The sequence below is a fragment of the Macadamia integrifolia genome, chromosome 7 (assembly GCF_013358625.1).
Source record: "Macadamia integrifolia cultivar HAES 741 chromosome 7, SCU_Mint_v3, whole genome shotgun sequence".
NCBI classification, from domain to species: Eukaryota; Viridiplantae; Streptophyta; class Magnoliopsida; order Proteales; family Proteaceae; genus Macadamia; species Macadamia integrifolia.
Window position 1 is genome coordinate 24,596,442 of NC_056563.1, and position 21,596 is coordinate 24,618,037.

Consider the following 21,596-nt stretch of genomic DNA (forward strand, 5'->3'; position numbering starts at 1 on the left):
AAATGATAGGTAAGCTTCCATCCGAAGACCATCAAACATTCAGTGTTATAGTGCCAATTATAATCTTTGACAAATGGTGTTTGTCGAGCCTCATATACTAGGGACTTCAAGTGGGTCTGAAGCTCGTATATCACTCATGGTTCTAAAACTCGGATAGGATCATGAGTGATTCCTAATCCTGACCTTTCTGATCACAATACACATATGGTTCAAGGGTAAAATTATAATAAAAATGATTTTTTTTTTCCTTTTTAACAGGGATAGATTTGTCTAATATGGTCCGATCCAGGTTGATCCAGACTATTGAAACCCTTTTTCATGTGGAGACACCACTTGTCCCACGTACCATTTATAGGGTGAAAAGGGGGTAAATATGGAAGTATAGCGACAAATATGTACGTTCAGGTGAACACGTACATGTACATGCAGAAGATCTATCCGTGACTAGCACCCAACACAAGGGCACATGAAATTACTATTTTACCCCTATCAAATACGTAGTTCATTCATGTTGATGTCCATATGCACAATTCCCTTGGCTGATCCCCAACCAGGCCAATTCTAGATGATCGGGTCTGATCCAAGCCAATCCTGATCCAACCCCCACCAAACAGTGGGAAGCTTAATACTATTTCTACCCACTGGTTTAGTACTCTACTTTGCCTTAGGCGACCTACAATACTGTTGAATATAACTTGAGAATAGGGAACATCCTTAAATCCACATGCATCTTGAGTTCAACTCCTCTTACCCCCTTGGAGTCAGCCTCATAGTTTCTATGGCTCTAATAGGAACTAACGTTGGCCCGACTCGTGTTTGTGGGAGTGTACACATGGATCTGGGAGATTAGTCGGGTCATAGATTTGGACACCCTGGTTGGAAAAATAAAAAATAAAACGCCGTTTACTTGTATTTTATGGATTCCATGAAAAGGTGGGGTTGTTAGATTGAGAAACCTTTTGGTTACAAGTAATAACAACAGAGAAGCATAAAAGGCCAAGAATCAATCAGGAATATTAGAATTACCTTTGAAACTAGGTAACAACTTTTATTTAATTAATTAATTAATTAATTAATCACAGGCACAGCCGGTGGATCTCAAACGCTGTTTGATGTGCGAATTTGAAGCTTCGTCCATCCTGCTGTGCTTGACGTCATGGAGTACATCCCTCACCCACTCCCCAAAGAAGGTCTCATTAAGGCCGATCTTGCCACCCTTGTAGATGGACATGCAGCGGCGATCGTTTTCAGGGTAGGGGCATTCATCGCCTTTGGGGTCCCTCCATGCACCCCTATGTCTCATCCCTGACCAGCTCGCAATCCAGTGGTACACATACTGCCCTACTCCAGCTAGTTTCAGCCACCCTTTCGGGAAGAACTCCATTACACTGCTGTTCCTATCCATGAAGAACATGTTCGTTAACTGGGCCCCGTGTGGAGACACCAGTATGTCTGTATAGCTCATCAATCTTACCTGAAAAATATGAAATCAAACCCACTGTAATTAACACTTATGGTTAATTATATATCTAATCCAATCCAATGAATGTATTTAATGTCAGGGTTCCATGGGAAAATGAAAGTAATAGTCTCATATGGGATGTGAGTAGCTCGATGTGAAGACTTACAAGTACTTTGGGCAAAAATAGATTATCTACACATAAATTCACTTGGATGTACATGTGAAGATCCAACACTCGTCCCCTTTTGCTTCCATATATACCATCTTCACTTTTTTAATGGCAGTAAGTGGGACAGATTGGATCCTTACACATTCTACTTTTGTATCCACTTTAATGGCTAGTTTTCAATGATGAGTTTTACCTGAATCCCTAAAATTTTAACAAAGGCAAGAGAATATATACACCCTGTTGGCGCAGGTACATGGCAATGCTCGGGCCATTAATGGAAATGTGCAAGAGAGCATCCTTAGCACAGGGGTAGTATAGTCTTTTCACACCTACTATGTCTAGGTGTTGATACTTGCAAGTGGGCAATGTTCTTTCTTCCTTTAAATAAATGAGCCCGGATTCTCTCCATCTGGCTGTACCCTCCAATCCCATCTCATACCATCTACATGGGACTAAAGGTTATAACCGGATGCAGAGAAACCGAATTCTAAATAAACAAGAAACATTGACGATCCAAACCTGGTCACAGAAGCTGAGATTATTGGCGTAAGCAACATTGACCCTGCAACCTTCAACCTTGAGGCATTCTCCCCGGAAGATCTCAATCACAGCAGAGTCATTCCTGAAGGATCTGGCCCCAGTCCTCATGAACAGTGTCAGCCCCATAACCGGCACTCCCTTCTCGTTAACATCAGCAACCCTACCCTCAAGACTCACATTACAGGACACCCTTGCCTTACACCTCAACATATCATACACCTCCATCCTCCTTTCCCTAGACATCCCACCCTCATTGTGTCTCATCACGACTGCCTCTTCGAAGCAAGCAGGCCCTTCGATCCCATCAAACACTTCAATGTTAAGGGCCCCACCAAAGGTTGCCTCCATGAGATACCCCAACCAGGAGCCCATCTTACTCCGTAGCTCACCCCAGTGGTACAGAATCCAACGGTTGGGGACTCTACAAGAACCAATCCTCCTGTGCCACGCCACAAATGGAAAAACCGCTGATAAGCCATGCCAAATGTTATCATAGTTGTAATGGTTGTAGGAGATGAAGGTGAGACCCTTCAAGAGAGTGGCATTGTGGGGTAGTGCTTCTGGCCATGCCAAGGCGTAAGAGTTCCATGAGCCATCGTGTGTGTCGTGACCCAATATGCAGAGTAGTCTTCCTTTGGAAGCCTCAGAAGGGAAGTGTTGGTACTGTACCTCGTTTTCCTCGTGAGTGTCGTACATGGAGCTCATGAACCATGTGTGGCCTTGTAAGGCAGTGTTTGTGTACCTTAGGTCCTTGAGTGGGAGGAACGTGACTGAGTCACGTAACTTGGTAACCATGGCACTAAGCTCGACAGAGCAGTTGTTGAAGTTGCGTAGGAAAGCCCATGATGATGATGAAGAAGGGAAGGATGGGGAAGAGTATAATTGTATGGATTGTATTAAAGTATGGGTTTGGAGGAAAATAAAGATGATGACACAGGAGATGAGAATGAATAGAGAGATCTTATGTGAGTAGAGAGAGATGGAAGAGGAACTGCGTTGTTTGAAGGGCTTGCTGGGTCTATTCTCAGTTTCTGTGAGCCCATTGGTGGTCATGGCGGAAGAAGAAGAAAGTATGTGTAGGCCTGGATTTGAGACCTTTTGCTTTGCTAGTCTGCTTTGATTTCTTCAGGACTGAGAGAAAGAAATACAAAATAAGTGGAAATGTAGATGTGAAAAATCTTCTAGTGGGTCAGATTCTGGGGCTGCTTCATGGTTTTGAGTGTAGAGAGAGAGAGAGAGAGAGAGAGAGAGAGAGAGACTATAATCCATTAGAGCGCAACTTGGGGATCTGGGGTGTGCATGCCTGCCTAGAAAGAAACAAAGGGAAGAAACTATTGAAGCAAAGGAAGTAACTAGATAGGGAACCCTCCCCCTTCCTTTCGCCGGAAGAAACGAAAGCTCCACCTCCTAAGCTTATACTTGTGAATGGTATTGGTAGATGGGAGGGTACGGTACATGTGAATTTTAGTTAATTCCAATTCCGGATTTGAATGGTGAGCCTTGACTGCTCTTTTGCGTGAGAGAGAGAGAGAGGAATGATCAAGCTTCTTGTAAGAGAATGGTCATTAAACAAAGGGAATGAGAAGCATGCATCACCCTTGACCAGATTTATATATATATATATATATATATAGAAAAAGGTTGTCTATGCCACCAGTATACCTACATGGTGTCTATCTCTCTCCATTATTTCTTGGAAAAGTCTCTTATGTCTCTTTTATCTCAGTCCTCAAATAGTCAAATTGGTTAAGTCCCTAGCTCTAGGAATTCATTAGATATCTCAAATTAGAGATTGAATCCATTGTTCTACCTGATCATACAAGTCATGTTCCGACCCTAAACCCCTTCTTCTTCAAGGAGATATTTTCTTATTCAATTTTACTGGGATATTTATAATGGTACTTTGCTTAAGTATGCCCTGTGGTTGCCAACTTGGTTGGATCCTCCACATCAGAATAAGTGAGTATCAAGAAAAGATCAAGTAGCCTAAGAAGACGAGAACATCTTTCTCATGTCCAATAATTTGCAATAGTGAGCAAAGGCCTTGAGAACCGTTGAGCTTTTGCCAGAAGGCGGTGTTTGTGCTCTTTTATCTTGGCAAATAGGCTGACTATTGCAGGCTATTGTGTAGATCATCTGGGCAAACACCTTCTGGTGCATATCACTCTTACGCCCTGTACAATTGTTTACATGATTTTCTCCGAGGAGGAGACTACTCCATTGTATTACATATGTCATCACTATCAGTCCCTGTTCTCTCATCCTCTAGACCCTCTAATTCTTCGTCCTCTTCTACTGAACCATTACCTTTACATTTTAGTAATGCTTCTAAGGTTGATTACTTGTATGAGATCCAGTACTTACCTGAAGACCAATAGATCTATCCCACCAATTATCCCATTATTAATCCTTATACTATTTTTCCCAAGAACCCTGCTACAACTAAGAAAAAGATTACTACTATCTTTTCACCCAAAAAGGCCCCTATTGCTAAAGAATTGGTTCAGGCATCTCGCTATGACCAATGTATCATTCTAGCCGCTTCTCAAGGGCAATTCTTTACTCTTGAACTCCCTGCAAACCTTCATGCTACTACAATGCCCAAGGATATACACACCTCCATTTCGGTGCCATTCGTCTGGCCCTTACTTTCCATGGAAGAAAAGGTCTTCCTGTGGTAACTAGACTAGACCTTTTGGACAACCACTTTGAAAAGTTTGAACATGTTGTCATCACAGATATTCAGACTACTCTGAATGCTGGTACATTCTTCACCATTTTCCCCAATTACAACATCCCTCTTTGTGATACATCTTCTTGATGAATTGCAACTTCAAGTTCAGATCACAGGTGCTTCATAAATACCTGATGCAAAGGCAGCTACTCTCCATTACCAAATGGTTTACAGGCAACAAAATCATGCTTTTGACCTTGCAACAGGTCATTCTTCCAATGCATTGTTCATTAATGTGGATTCTCAACAGGTCCCAAATGTCACATATGTGGGAAAGCTTGTGATGTTGCTGCTTTAAGGGCTCGGAGCTAATCTTCCAAAAATCTCTTTTCTTTTTCTTTCTCTGCTAAAAGATGGTATGCTTGGTTGTAGTCTGAGACAGTAGCTACGATACCGGGCAATTGATGATGTACTTCTTCAATTCTCATCTTTAGTTCATTAATCATCCAAGTATTTGTAGTAATAGATTGTTGAAGTGTGCCTTGAAACTGTTGCATTTGTTGCTGGTTTTGAGCAATCTGCTGTAAGTACTGGTTTTAGACCAGAGCATTCTCAGCTTGCAGTTCAAAGCGGCTTCTGTTAGAGAAAGGGGGAGAACTGCCCATTTGATTGGATTATTCTAGACTGAATCTTCCACTAATGTTGCTAGTGTTTAGCATCTTTAAAAGCCATAGTTGATGGAAATTATTTTTGAACTGTAGAAGAACTGGATGCATATGCTGGAGGAGGCGTGGCAGCTGGTGGTCGAATCATCTGGCAAGGTAAATGTTCTGGTAACTGGAATGATGGACGACCATATTCAACTAGATTTTGATATCTTCCACTAGCTTCACCAAGAGGACCAACATTAGGATCTCCATTTTTATAACGCTCTTTGAGGCATTTTTGAGAGCCCTTCTTTCTGTGTCTCCTGGATGTACTATACAAATCTTCATCTTCACTTTCTTCTGATGAACAAAAAGGAAAATTACATACATCAAACCATTTATGGCCAGTAGTGTCCTAGAATTCATAAATGGGATCTACTACCTCCGTATAAGCAATTATAGGTACTGCGAGCAACTTAGACGAAATTTGTTGTTGTGGCAGAATAGGCAAAAGAGCTGATATAGGAGGAAATTCGATCTCAATTTCTCCATTAGGCCTTCTTGAAAAAGTAGGGTCTGTGGACACAAGGGGTTCAGTCTAGGGTTGATTTCGGGCTAGGACTCTTTGTTCATATGTGGTAAACCAGGCTTCAGGTAATAATTTCACCAAGTCAGAACGGGGGATTTGTCTAGGAACATTTGGGACATTTGGGACCGGTTGAGAATCCACATTAATGAATAATGAATCGGAAGAATGACCCGTTGCAAGGTCAAAAGCATGATTTTGCAGCCTGTAAACCATTTGGTAATGGAGAGTAGCTGCCTTTGCATCAAGAAGATGTGGATCACAAAGAGGAAAATGGTGAAGAAGACTGTGCCAGCATTCAGAGTAGTCTGAATATCTGTGATGACAGCATGTTCAAACTTCTCAAAAGGGCTGTCCAAAAGGTCTAGTCTAGTTACCACTTGAAGACCTTTTCTTCCATAGAAAATAAGGGCTAGACGGATGGCACCGAAATGGAGGTGTGTATATCCTTAGGCCATTGCAGTAGCAGGAAGGTTTGCAGGGAGTTCAAGAGTAAAAAATTGCCCTTGAGAAGTGGCTGGAATGATACATTGGTCATAGCGAGATGTCTGAACCAAATCTTTAGCAATAGGGGCCTTTTTGGGTGAAAAGATATAGCAGTACTCTTTTTCTTAGTTGTAGCAGGGTTCTTGGGAAAAACAGTATAAGGATTAATAATGGGATAATTGGTGGGATGGATTTGTCGGTCTTCATGTAAGTACTGGATCTCATACAAGTAATCAACCTTAGAAGTATTACTAGAATATAATGGTAATGGTTCAGTAGAAAAGGAAGAAGAAGTAGAGGGTCTAGGGGATGAGAGAACAGGGACTAATAGTGATGACATATGTAATACAATGGAGTAGTCTCCTCCTCGGACATGTAAACAATAGTACTGGGAGTAAGAGTGAGATGCACCAGAATGTGTCTGCCAAGGTGATCTACACAATTAGCCTGCAATAGTCAGCCTATTTGTTGAGATAAAAGAGGACAAATGCCGCCTTCTGGCAAAAGCTCAACGGATCTCAAGGCTTTTGCTCACTGCTGCAGATTATTGGACAAGAGAAAGATGTTCTTGTCTTCTCAGGCTACCTGACCTTTTCTTAATACTCACTTGTTCTGATGTGGAGGATCTAACCAAGTTTGCAACCACAGAGCATACTTAAGCAAAGTACCATTATAAATATCTTAGTAAAATTGAATAACAAACTATCTCCTTAGAGAAGAAGGGGTTTAAGATTGGAACATGGCTCTGATACCACTATTGTTATAGAAAACTCTACTGTTATAGCCGTAGATGCTGACTCGTACGATTACGTGATCATATGAGCGACTGATCCTTTCTCCTCAAGTAGGTATAAGGTGGCTTCTCATCAATGACTAGAAATAAAGATAGAACTTTAACTCCCACAAATTCTTCTTTTCTAAGGTATAAAATCCAAATATCTTATTTCACTATATTGCTTAAAGTGTTTTCTGGTGGAATTAGGCCGGTTATTAGGTCAGAAATTAATGGGGAGAAATTGCTCATCCATTCACTGGAAGCCACAGACTCAAGAGTCTAAATTTCAGTAAATTCCAAAAATCATACATTGATTAGGGAACGTCTTTTGTGCCGAATTGGGCTGACCTAGGCCTTGGTCTCGACCATCTCTTGGACTTTTGACAAATTAATTCCTTTTAACTCTTAATTTCAAACCCACTTTTGACAAATTGATTCCTTCAGCTCTTAATGGGGAATTTACTATGACTCCCCTACACTTGGCCTGTATTTACTAAAACTCCCCTACCTTTTACTTTTTTTTACTGATACTCCTCTGCTTTTTTATTTTTACATCTCTTTCTCCCCTACTCTTTTTAAATACCCAGATTACCCTTCCTTTTCACTTGTAACATATTACACTTTTTTCAAATTGATTGGTTCAATACATGGTTTGAACCAAGCTACTAACAAGTTTTGTCTCATCCAATCATCAAGGGTTTTGTAAATTCAAAAAAGAATAATTTTGTATCCAATCTATATCTATATCGGTATCATATGTTCCAATCAGGTACTACACGTTTTTTATTTTTTTTTAATCCTTAGATTGGCTGAGACCGATGCCAATCTAATACAGATAGAAAAAAAATAGATTGCTACATTTGTGATGAAGGATGCGATAAAATAATAATAATAATAATAATAATAATAATAATAATAAATAAATAAATAAATAAATAAATAAACAACATCCCTGATGATTGGATTAGAAGAAATAAAAAAAATAATAATAATAATAAATAAATAATATCTTTAAGGACACATCAGCTATGTTAATATCCTTGATGTTTGGATGAGACAAAACTTGCAAGTGGTTTGATTCAAACCATGTTTTGAACCAATCAATTTGAAAAAAGCGTAATAGGTTACAAGTGAAAAGGAAAGGTAACTTAGGTATTTAAAAAGAGCAGGGGAGAAAAAGATGTAAAAATCAAAAAGCAGTGGAGTATCAGTAAAAAAGTAAAAGGTAGGAAATTTTTAGTAAATATAGGCCAAGTGTAGGGGAGTGATAGTAAATTCCCCACTCTGAATTTCAAAATCTGAAAAAATACTTGGAAAGGGTTTTTTTTTTAGAAAATTTAAATAAAGGTTGAAAGATCATTCCAACTATTTTCAAATCGGTGAGATTAGAAACAATTGTGGCCTAATTTTTAGGTTAATGGGACCCACAAGGCCACAAAACAAAATCTTTTTAAAATAAACATCAACTTGAATATTAAAGTCATTTTTTAATATTGGAAACTGATTACCAAATCATAAAAATGAGATCAATTTCAAGGTTATTTTATTAACTTTGACCCAATGAACCCTACGAGGGATATTTTGGTAATTTAAACCAACTTTAATTCAAATTCAATCAAAGCCAATGCTCCAAGGTTTGAGTCCGGTGAATCTTCACGTAAATTCACTTGTGGTAGATTCTTGACACATCTTATCTTTTAGAAAATAGTTAAACCGTTAATTAAGTTATCTAATATTTTTGTTATCCCAACAAAAACGGAAAGTATATTCTCCTTTGATTTCGTTGGCAATCTCATTCCTATTGAAACACTAGAGATTATCTTAATTTTTTTTTAATACTCTCGCTCTCTCCTTCTCCTTTGATTTCGTTGGTAATCTAATTCCTATTAAAACTCTAGAGATTATCTTAACACCCTAGCACTACCACCATAGTCTCCCACCCCCTCTCTCTCTCTCCCTTTCCCTCCCTTCCCCTTCCCCTTCCCCTTCCCCTTCCCCTTCCCTGTCCCCTTCTTCTTCAACACTCTCTCAACTATGTTAAAACTGCATCACTAGACTTTTTATGTTTTTCAAATTCCTCTAACGCAAGATGATATTTTTGAGTTTCAACTCTTGCACCTATAGCAACTAAATGAAAGAGCATACAAGAAGAAGACGATGAGAGAAAATAAAATAATCTCTTATGACTTATGTGTTATAAAAAGAAAGAAATTACAAAACAGAATCAAAGCAATTGGATCATTCTTTTTTTAAATTAATTTTCAAAATATTTGAAAGTAGATAATGGATAGTTATCATTCGATCAAGGATTTAACAAGTGCCAACATATTAATGTACGTGAATTAAGAGTCCCACTTCACTTAAGTGAAGATTCACCAGACTCACCCTTCAGATTCCTACATCCAACTTCGAATTTCAAGGGACTTCCACTACCGATATAAATAATTCAATTTTTTAGGCCCACAAACTCCAGTGCTTATTGGCCAATCATCACAGAAAGAGAAGAAAGGACTGAGAAGGGGAAGATGGGCACTGATTGATTGATAGAGATCACGTATTTTGCATCTCAGTTCTTTCACATCTTCAAAGAATGGTCACCAGACTCACCACTCACCCATCATATCTTGGGAGGAGTCTTTGTTGTTTTTCTAAGGGTTTGATCTGTTGTGCTCACCTCCCAAGGTAAGAAGAAGGGGAAGGATATATAGAGCTTAGGCCGAGATCTGATATTATAGTGTTAAAATTACCTCCAATCATGGTTTTAAGTATTGGTATCGTATCAGTTGTATCAGTCATATCGTCAACTAATACTAATATTTGACCGATTTAATTCAATTGTCAGTATTGTTTTAGGGGTAAATCAGAAAAATAAATGTTTTTTTTTTATTTTTTTAAATAAAGAAAAATGATCAATGCGCATCAATCCTTACTGATACCAATCCTTGCCTCTAATGGATCATGAAGGTTGAAGAACCGAGAGGGTATCGATGTGATAATTGTCAAAGCAAGTGTTGATGTTTCCGATCTACCTTGAATTGCTCATGATATACCATAATATGTACACTACGACCTAGGGATGGTCGGTGGTCAATTAACACTGTATCGGGCTTTCCCCCTAGGAACAGATGACCATAAGGCTTGACTAGGTAAGGGCCGACCACCTTTCCATTGATCATATGGCTATAACTGTGGGAGAAGGCTCTACGCTGTATTAAGGAGTATCCTTAACTAAACTTGAGCAGTTATTTGACAGAGGTAAACCATAGTCGAGTTAACCATTATGAAGAATGCCATCTGAGCTACAAGTGGAAGATTCAACCAATGAGGAAGAAACCCAAAATCACTATAAGAAGGGCACGAATCAACCAAGTAAGGTAAGCAATTCCAAACATTCAGAATTCATTCCACTTGGATAATTATCGGAACTCAACTAACTTAGGCATTGGAGCCCTTTTTTTTTTTTTTTTTAGTCCCAAACTAAACGTATTATACACGTTTTAAATGCATATAATACGAGTACCTATAAAATACTCGTATAATACTTATTTTTTGAATTAATTTGGAAAATTATGACCTCTATTTTTTTTTATCCCGAATATTATTTGTGACCCGGGATAGCCCCTAGAATTTTATTAGAAATGAAACTGATCATAAAAATACAGAGGGGGGGGGGGCGCATAACCTGCCTTAACCTAACCCACGAGAGATAAGTCACTCTATCACTCTCAAAACCCAAAAGAAAACCCTTTATAAAATAAACTATTACATTCTAAAGACTGCTAAACCAGCTTTGTCCTCTCGAATGATGCAACTAAGATCACCTGAAAGAGGATCATCACCATAGAAAATCAAATTTATTGTAGGCTCACAAGCAAAATTAGCTAACCAATCCACTACTCGATTTCTTTCCCGAAATGAAAATGAAATGTGCGCTCTTAAAGAATCGCAAAGGTTAATAACTTCCTGAAACCAATACCAACAGCTCCACTAATTACAGGATCTTTGGGTATCCAGCTTCACAATTAAAGAGGAATTAGAATTAACATAAAAATTGGAGATGCCCAATTTCCCACACAATCTCAATCCATCTCTAAGGGCTCTCAACTCGGCCATTGAATTTGAACACATCTCATAAAAATTTGAGAATACCTCAAGAAGATGCAATGGAGAGTACTGGTGATGGAGAGGGCGACAGAAGTGCAGAAGAGACTAGGGTTTTGGGCGATGGTCAGGACCCTGATGGAGCACCACCATTGCAGAGGTTGGTGGGATCTAATGATGAGGAATATGTTGCTGCCGTGTTCGAGGCAGGAGGCCCTTCGGTAAACCTTGCTCCAAAAAGTCATACTCTAGGGCCGGGGGGACTACACTCCCTGAGGTGAATGATCTACCCGATCCTGTTCATGCCGGGAACTTCACAAAAGTAGTCATTCCTCAGAATAAATATGAAGAACGATTAGCAAGGTATTGTTATGCTTTGATTGGTAGATTGAACTTCAGATTCATATCTTTAGATGACGTGCGAAGGGAAGCTCATGATTTCTAGAACCTTAGGGGCAATGTGAAGACGGAGAAGCCCTGTGAAAGAGGGAAGGCAATTCATGCGATTTCAGAGATGGCACCCTGATTTTAATGTTAATGAGAAATTCATCAACAAGGCTTTCATTTGGGTGCATTTCCCCGACTTACCTCTCGAATATTGGTATGAAAAAGTGTTATTAACAATGGCTAAGGCGGCAGGTCACCCTATCGCTCTTGATCAACGCACTAAAAACGTGGTGTTTGGAAATTATGCCCATGTTCTTGTGGATATGGAGGTGGGGATTTTGATACCGAAGGAAGGTTGAGCGCAGGCATCCTAGAACTGCAAATCTTTTTTGGTCTAAACAACCTTTGGTTTATGAAGATGCACTGGGGAAGTGCGAATTCTATAAAAATGTGGGTCACACCATTGGAGACTATAGGGAGAAGAAGGCTGCAGATTTGAAGAATGTTCGTCAGGACGATGGTGACATTCTTGGTGCGATTTATGCTGATGAATCTCCAAAGGGGTCGGTGATTCCAGCGACTAACCTTTCCTCGGGTAGGCATTGTCAGGTAGGCTTCTCAAGATGTAAACCAGGCCTTGCATAGTGGTGGAGGTGCCTTGCATGGTGGAGGAGAAACCGCCCACGGTTTTGATGAGAATCAAAGGGAGGATATTCATATTATGGAAGGAGATTCTGACTCGGATTCGATTGAGAACCTTTTGGAGTCTGGTATGCCCCAATCAAGGAGACTTTCCTCTTTTGGTGTTGATGTGGATATTCCATCCAATAATAGAGTTGGAAACCCTAATGTGGACTCTACTTCAATTTTTCAAAATAATGCTCAATTAGAGGACGTTTCAAACATTTAACCTAATGCTCGGTTGGAGGTTGTTCTTGGAATTAGTAATGGGTCAACTCAAGTGGGACCGGGTCGACTGCTTAGGGAGATCCATATCCCGCCAGTCCCAGGCCCTAATATGGATTGGGCATCTAAAGAGGGGCCTGATTCTCAAGCGGTGGGTCAGACCAAGGATGGAGTGCGCATAAGCCTTAGGCATGCAAATCGTTGTGACCTTGTCTCCAAGGGTGGGCATGGTCATGTTGCTGCCAACGCAAGGGATGGAATAGTGAGGGTTGACTCAGTGGCCCTGCAAAGAGAGGAAGGTCAGTCATGGTGGCTTAAAATGAATAAGAGAAAAGGCAAGCAAGTTCGCGTGGAGGATAGGTCTAATGTTGGGACTGATTGCCTAAATCAACGCATGTGATCATGTGAGTTCTCTTCTGGAACATCCGCGGTTTGAAGAAGGTTGCTGCCAAGGTAACCTTAGGCAAGATTGTTCGCGACAATAACCCTGATATGATTTGTATAGCTGAGCCAATGATACCTGTGTCGAAGTTTCCAAGGTTATTCTTTAATAAACTTGGTTTCGAAGTAGATTTCATCTCGAATGAAAGATCTAATACGCACCCAAATATATGGGTGATGTGGAAGCAGACTTTAAAGACTCCCATGGTTCTCTCCATATCTGATCAACATGTTTCCCTGCAAGTTGACTGGAAGGGCACTCTCCTTGACCTGTCAGTGGTCCACGCTAAATGCTTAAGGGCTGATCGTAGAGCCTTGTGGATGCAGCTGGCAGCTAGTTCTTTAGGGAACCCAAGGATGATCATAGGGGACTTTAATTCTATTCTATTTGACCACAAGAGGAGAGGTCTGAGCAGATTCTGTTTAGGCATAGCCACATAATTTGGAGACATGGTTGATGCGACTTCGATGGTTCAGATTCCCTCGTCGGGTAGGAAATTCACTTGGAATAACAACAAAAGAAGAGGGAATGTTGCTGCAGTCCTTGATAGGAATTTTGTGAATGAAGAATGGCTGGAAACTTTTAATGATTGTATGCAACAGGTTCTCCCCCATGTTGCCTCGGATCATGCCCCTGTGCTTGCTTGCTCTGGTTCAGCGATTAAGCCAAAGAATCACCCCTTTAGATTTAATAAGTTCTATATGGACCACCCCGGCTTTATTGATATGGTTCGAGAGAACTGGGAGATTCATATCATGGGATCCTACACTTTTATTCTTGCTCAGAAGTTAAAGCGACTGAAGGCTGCTATGAGATCCTAGTCGCGAGTGGCTTTCCCTAACTTGGACCATGAGGTGACTTCTTCGAAGGGTGCCCTAGATGACCTTCAGCATCTTATGGAGGAGGAGGGTTTTTCTAAGCATCTCTTTGACCAGGAAGCTAATGCCAAGTCCAGACTCTGGAAAGCTACTGAAAATGAGGGGAAGTTGCATGCCCAGAAGTCTGAGATCAGATGTTTGCGCAAAGATGATAGATGCTCGCATTTTTTCCATATTATGACCAGAGAAAAAAGATCTAAAAAATTCCATTAAGAATATTGTTATGGAAAGTGGAGACGTGATTTCAGATCAAGAGCAATTGGGTCCTATAATGTAGATTTTTACGAGATTTTTCATAGGCGTGTAGATCTGGATAGTCACCCACAACTATTCAACTGCATTCCAAGGGTTCTTCAAGACTCCGAACATTTGATTTTGGATTCAATTCCCTCGGTTGATGAGACAAAATGAGCAGTTTGGGAGTTGGATACTGACAATTCGCCCAGGCCAGATCGGTATTCAAGTGCTTTCTTCAGGGTCTACTGGAAAGTCATTGGCGTTGATGTGTGCAGGGCTGTGAAAGGCTTCTTCTCTTTAGGTATTCTCTCTAAATGCATCAATAATAATTTCTTGTTGCTTATTCCTATGGTAGAGGGGGCCAGAAATCTTGAGAAATTACATCCTCTGTGCATGGGGAATTTTTTCTGTAAATTATTGTCTAAAATTATGGCTAGCCGAATAGCAGACGTCCTCCCTAGAATAATTTCTCCAGAGAAAGGGGCTTTTCAGAAAGGAAAATTTATTCAGACCAATATTGGGTTAGCTTCGAAGCTAGGAAACCTTATGGGAAATTCTTCTAGGGGTGGTGGCCTTGGGTTGAAGATTGACATCAGAAAGGCGTTTGATACCCTTTCCTAGAATTTTTTGTTCCAAGTTATCGGCAAGTTTGGGTTCTCTAAGACTATGATTGGATGGATCTGTTCTACATTACAGTCTGCCAGGATTTCGGTTCTTCTCAATGGAGGTCCGATGGGTTTTTTTTATGTTAGTAGAGGTCTCAGACAGTGAGATCCCATTTCCCCTATTTTATTTATAATTGTCGAGGAGGTTCTATATTGTGGTCTCAGAGAGTTGGCTATTAAATGCTTTATTAAACCCATTGGTGGTCTTGCGGTGTGGAAATCCCAACTCATCTGCTTTTTTCTGATGACGTATTCATCTTCATGAATGCATCCAAAAGGTATGTTAGAAATTTGAAGAATTTTCTTACTTTATACCAAAGCTGCTCTGGACAGTTTTTCAATTTAGAAAAGAACAAGTTATTTTTAGGGAAAATTCCACTAGTTAGAAAGCAATGGTTAGATAAGGAATTAGCCATTCCTACTTGCAATTTTCCTACCAAATACTTGGGTGTGAAAATTTTTCACGGAAGAGTTAAAAGGGACCCGCTTCTCCCAGTGATGGATAGAATTAAAGCTAAGCTTTCCGGTTGGAAAGGAAAGCTTCTTTCCATGGCTGGTCGGGTTGAGCTTGTCAAATCTGTTATTACTGGAGTGCCTCTTCATAGTTTTCTCAGTTTATTGGTGGCCTGCTACTCTGATCAAATGCCTGGAGAAATGGATGAGAAATTTCATATGGACAGGGGAGATTGATTCGACCAAAGCCATCACTGTGAGATGGGAACGGGTTTGCAAGCCTAAGAAGGAGGGAGGCCCTAGCTTGAGAAGGCTTCGGGACGTGAATAAGGCTCTTATTGCCAAGTTAGCCAAGAAGATCAAGCATGAAGACTCTCAGCTGAGTTGGATCATCAGAGCTAGATTTCTCTCTGCCTCTGGTGGGTTTAAAAGAGGTCATAAAAGTTCCTCTATCTAGCCTAGGGAGAGGAGATTGTGGCAGTTTGTGACTGAAAATGAAAGATGGTTTGTTGGTGATGGAAAAAGCATAGATTTTTGGAGGAGCAGCTGGTGGGGCTCTACATCTATTTTTGAGACCTCTGGTCTAAGCGTGGAGGTCTTATTAGTAGGTATGAAAATGTCTATAGTCAGCTAGTGAATAGGCATAAAAGCTGCTACATTATGAGCTCCAAAGCCTCGGAAGCCCATATGAAAATTGTTGGTGACACTATAGGGTTTGTGAGAAAATCTCTGCCTATAACATACTTGGGAGCGTCCTTCTATACAGGAAGATTGAAAATTTTCTTCTTTGACAATATGCTAGATAAAGTTAGAAACAAAGTGGTAGGTTGGAAAGGGAAGCTTTTATTTTCAGGGGGTAGACTGGTTTTGCTTAAGCATGTGATTTCTTCCATGTCGATTCACATCCTTGATAGTTTAGAGAACCAAAAATCGGTTATGCAAAGCTTTTACCATATTTGTGTAGATTTTCTATGGGGTTCTTATGTTTTGTAGAAATAATTGTATCATCAACAAACATGCTATTAGAGATTCCCAGGCAATCCCTAGGAAGATGATAATATATTGCACATCCCTCAGTAAATAACGTCTTCAACCCTCTACTAAGTATTTCTTCTACAAGAATGAACAAAGTGGGAGATAATGGATTACCCTGATGGAGACCTCTGGTAGATTTAAAATAGCCATTTGGCCCACCATCCATAATTACAGAGAACCAACAGTTTTCTATAGTTTTTTTATCAACTCAACCCATGTTCTTGAGAAACTGAATTTGTTTAGAACTTCATAAATAAAATCACATTCCATGCGGTCGTAAGCCTTTGGTATATCCAATTTTAAAACCAAATTACCACCTCGAGATTTTCTGTTCAAATCTTGCACCACCTCTTGAACCAATGCAATAGTGACATGGATTCACCTTCCATGAACAAAAGCTCCCTGTTCTTCAGAAATCAACCGAGGGAGAAAAGTTGCCAACCTCGTAGAGATAATCTTAGCAATAATCTTATAAGAAAAATTACAAAGACTAATGGGTTTAAAGTCCGACATTACCTCTAAATTTTCCTTCTTAGGAATGAAAGTGAGGTGAGACGAGGTAAAACTTCCTGGAAGAAAAAAATCATTGACTGCCGCCCTCACATCATGACCCACCATCTCCCAGCAAGAAGTCAAGAAGTGCTCAGTAAATCCATCAAGCCCTGGTGCGTTGTCCTTAGATAGAGAGAATATTGCTATTTCAACCTCTTCTATAGTTGGACCCAGGAGGAGATAATCATTGTCCTCCGTAGAGATAAACATAGGGATAGACTCAAGCAAATCATTGCCCAAATTACGAGGCTGAGCTGAGAAAATACTAGAGAAATAGTCAACCGCCTCGGCGTGCACCCTATCAGCACCAAAAATCCAATCCCCTTCCTCATTTTTTATTTTCTCCATCCCCACATTTTTCCCTTTGGCATTAAACATTGCATGAAAAAATTTGGTATTCCTATCCCCCTCTTGGAGCCATTTCACTCTTGATTTCTGCTTCCAAAAAATTTTGTCCTGAAGCAGAGTACACTGGAGGTGATTGTGAGTGCTTTGTAAAACATTCTTCATGGCATTAGAAGGATTTAAATCATACTCTACTTCTGCCTGACTAACATCATCCTGAGCATTTCTAACATTCTGATGAATATTCCTAAAAACATCTTTGTTTGATACAAAGAAGGTTAAGCTTTGAGTAAAGAACAAAAAGAAGTGAACCACTCATTGATGGATGCCAAATATCTTTCACAAAGCTCTTGAAATCAGGATGGGAAATCTACATTTGCTGAAATTTAAAAGATGATACTCTAGGGGCAACAGAAGCTAAAAACTCGAATCACAATGGTGCATGATCATAGCAAGTTTGATTAAGATGATGCACTCAGGAAAGCTAAAATGAGCAGTCCATTGACTATTATAAAAGACCTGATTCATATGTACTATCAGAAGACTGTTCCCCCCTTGATTATTGGTCCATGTAAAGGCATTACCATTATAACCCGCATCGATTAGCATAGCCTCGTCAACAAATTTACCAAACTCATCCATTGATTGAGAACAATGTGGCCTCCCTCCTACTTTCTCAGATGGGGATAAGATCGCATTAAAGTCCCTGCAAACAACCTATGGAATAGTAATCGAACTTGAGAATTCAATAGGCTTCTCCCAGAGCAATCATCTCTCAACCAAAGAACACAAAGCATAAGGAAAAGTAGCAAAAAATTTACAATTAGTTGTCGTATCTATGCAATTGAGAGTAACAAATTGAGCATGCTCCTCTACAACTTGAATATGGATATAATTTTTAAAAAACCCAAACTGTCTCTCCACCTTCCACACCATTAGTAGTACAATCATGCATCCCAATTCTTCTTTTGATAAAGTGGGCTTTTAAAATAGAAAATTTTGGCTCAGATATTACAACCATATTAATTTTGGAAGACAAAATAATGGATTTCAAATGCCTACATGACGGCTTGTTCCCAATTCCCCTAATATTCCAAAATAGAAGATTCATTAAACACCAGAGGGATTACTACTAGAAGGGCCCTTAGACCTATGCTCTGTTTAGAGTTTTTCCCCATAAACAAAGTTATTAGTTGCAAGAACCTGCCTGTCTTTCTAAACTGAGGTGTCTGAAAGTGCTTGCTCAATACCATCATTTACTATCTCAACCCTGTTATCCTTCTTAAATTTGGAGAAGGTTTCCTCCATTCGAGCATTGAGAGTAGCGCTAAATCCTCTTAAATCATTGAAAACTATATTCCAATCTAAAACATGTTTACTACATCCATTCAGAAGCTGATCATCCTTGGTTCTGCTAGCATAATCATCTTTCCAACATTTGGAATAAACCACCAAAGTGCACCCTAGAGTCATCAATGCAGTGCATACGTGTAGGACAAGGGGACTCGCCTAACACATTATCCCCATCTTTGGGCTCACATGATTGAATTTATGTTGCCTCCTCCTAGCCTTCAATATCCCCCTCTATACTGTCTCCCTTGGTAACCTCAAAATGTCTACCTGTGGCCCTCCAATGACTCAAAGAGATGTTAGAAGGGATCAATTGATCAACGTGAACAGTGCCAAGCAAATCTACACTAGGAGCCTCAACCCCATTATTAGGGTTATTTGCATGAATTTGCATATCAGAGCCAATAACCGGGGGAGACAACCTCCCTTCCCCACCTTCAACACACATGTGAGGTAGCCCATACCACTACTGCCTTCAACCATATTAGCATCATTCCCTGCCGCTCTAGTATTTCCAACCACAGAAGTATGCACCTCAACAACAGCCCCATTAGCGGACTCCTTACCCCTCGTCTTCACATGATTTGCAATATTAGGACCAATAGTCTCCTTACCTTGAACAATGATATAATTTTTCTTTTGTTTAAAACCATTGACTACAAGTCTAGCCTTATATTTGTCAAGGGTTCCATTAAGTTTTGTTTGAGATTTCAAAATGTAACCGCAAGCGTACGGATCAGTGTAGCTACGGGTCGAACATAGGGAGAGCAATCACTTTATTTATTTATTTTTTTTTTGCTTCTTTTAATAATGCGAAAGTGAACCGATTAATGATTGTGCTCTAATTCTAATTACCGTCCTAAACATATGCATCTAAAATAATGTCCTAACCATTCGTCATCTAAGAATTTAAACATGCAAGCCACACAATTAAAATTAAATAAATAAATAGCTGAAAATAAACACCCCATGCAATTAAAAATCAATGAAGGAAAAAAAATTTTGAAATAAAAATAAAGTAAAAGAAATGGGATAAAGCTAGAGAGAGACTCACAAGTAGGTTTCTCTACTTAGCCCGAGGGATGCATCATAATATGAGCTTCCCTACTTGGCCAGAGAGTCACTCTTACAAGGGTTACTCTACTTGACTTTAGGGAAAGGGAGACAATTAAAATAAAAACAATAAAATGATGGTTCTACGGCTAGTAGGGGCAAAGCCAATACATACACTAGCCATGAACCTTGGGGGAAAGGGATAGCAATAATGTAACGACTAAAATTAAAATCCTAAATTAAGAAAGAAAGGATAGTCAGAAGAGAGAATGAGAGGGGGGAGAGAAGACTACTGAAGGAGCCTACTTACTTGAACTTCAACCCTTGAACTGAAAACTTGATTGATTTGAGATACTACCAGTACTAAAAACCAGATCTGGAATAAATCAAATCTAAAATTTCTAGTACTAGAAAAAACAAATCTGAAAAAAAAAAATTGAACTTGAAAGAAATGCTTCGTAGCTTGTTCTTGTCACCTAGAACTAAGCCTAGAACTAGAACTTGAAAATTACAACTTCAATTGCTTAAACAATAAAAATAAAATACTAAATAAAAAAACAAAAGTGCTAGTATTAATTAAATAAAAAGAACTTAAAAAAATGTTTAAAGCATAAACCTAGAACTAGAGCTAGAGAAAGAGATAGAGCAACTAAGAAAAAACCCTAGAAGAAGAATGAAGTGCCTCTTCTCCTTGTGTTAATTCTATTATATAGAGAATGGGGGAGGGAAGCTAACGATTTTAGCTTCTAAAAAAAAAAGATTTTTTTTTATCTTGTTGATGAGGTGGAGGAGAAATAAGAGAGAAAACATGTGGAGAGAGATCTCCCACGATTTTTTTTTGCCTTTTTTTCTCATTTTTTCTCCCTTTTTCTATTTTTCTCTCTCTTCTTGCGCAAGAGACCCCCTTGGCCGATTTTTCTTGCTTGGATTTGGACAATATTCTATTTTAATGAGAAATTCCATCCATGCCCTTGTCTTTTTTTTTCTTTCCTATTTTTTCTCTTTATTTTCTTTCTCTCTTCTTCAAACTTGCGTACAACCATCTTGGCCAACTTCCTTTAAGTGATGAGTAGGAGAGAGAAAATCTTCTAAAAAAAACCTTAACAAAATAGTAGCTAAGAGGTTCGAACTTGAGACCTCCTAATAAGCAAGGGATTTTGCACACCACAACTCACCAACTACACGAATCTTCAATCACTTAAGGATGTGGTCCATCGATCCTTGTTGGCATTTAGAATATTCCTTATACCCTTAGGACAACTGCAGATGGGCTGGTTCTGCATCTTGGTTCAGTTCTGATCCATTATTCTTTTTTTTGCTCGAAAAGAATTATCACTTGTATGATTGGCCAAAAGAATGTGTACTTGCAATTGAACACGTCCATCTTGCTCAGAATTTCTTCCTCTTCATAACCATGAAAAGAAATAGGACCTCTTTACGTGTAAAATTGGAGATATAGCATCTGATAGTCCTTAAGGCCTTGAAAATATAAAACCTGCAAAAAGAGAGTAAAACCCAAGGTAGCTCCATTCTAAATATGTAAAAATTCATGTTTTACTACACTAGATTTCACACATAAATGTGTTTATCAAGTTTTAATTTCTTTTGAAATATCCACTCAGTATCTAACACTATTGATAAATCAACCAATTCCCAAGTATGATTTTCTATTATTGAATCTAGTTCACTTTTGATTGTTTCTTTCCAAAAAAATAGAATCTAGGGATGTGACGACTTCTTTATATGATAAAAGATCTTTGTCAACAATATACACAAGCCAAGCATCTCCTAAATATTTTTCTTTCTTTTGTCTTTTACTTCTTCCTAATTGATTTTAATTAAAGTTTTGAGGT

The 21,596-nt window shown here is 39.2% G+C and overlaps 1 protein-coding gene across 1 annotated transcript; it reads right to left on the bottom strand.

Moving 5' to 3' along the window:
* Positions 1–882: 882 nt before the first annotated feature.
* LOC122085147 lies at positions 883–3,955 on the bottom strand. Its single transcript, XM_042653600.1, has 2 exons — positions 2,151–3,955; positions 883–1,474 (listed from the first exon to the last, which is right to left on the bottom strand). The coding sequence occupies exons 1-2, from the start codon at positions 3,222–3,224 to the stop codon at positions 1,073–1,075; spliced, it is 1,476 nt and encodes a 491-aa protein (XP_042509534.1). The 5' UTR covers positions 3,225–3,955; the 3' UTR covers positions 883–1,072.
* Between the last annotated feature and the right edge of the window lie 17,641 nt (positions 3,956–21,596).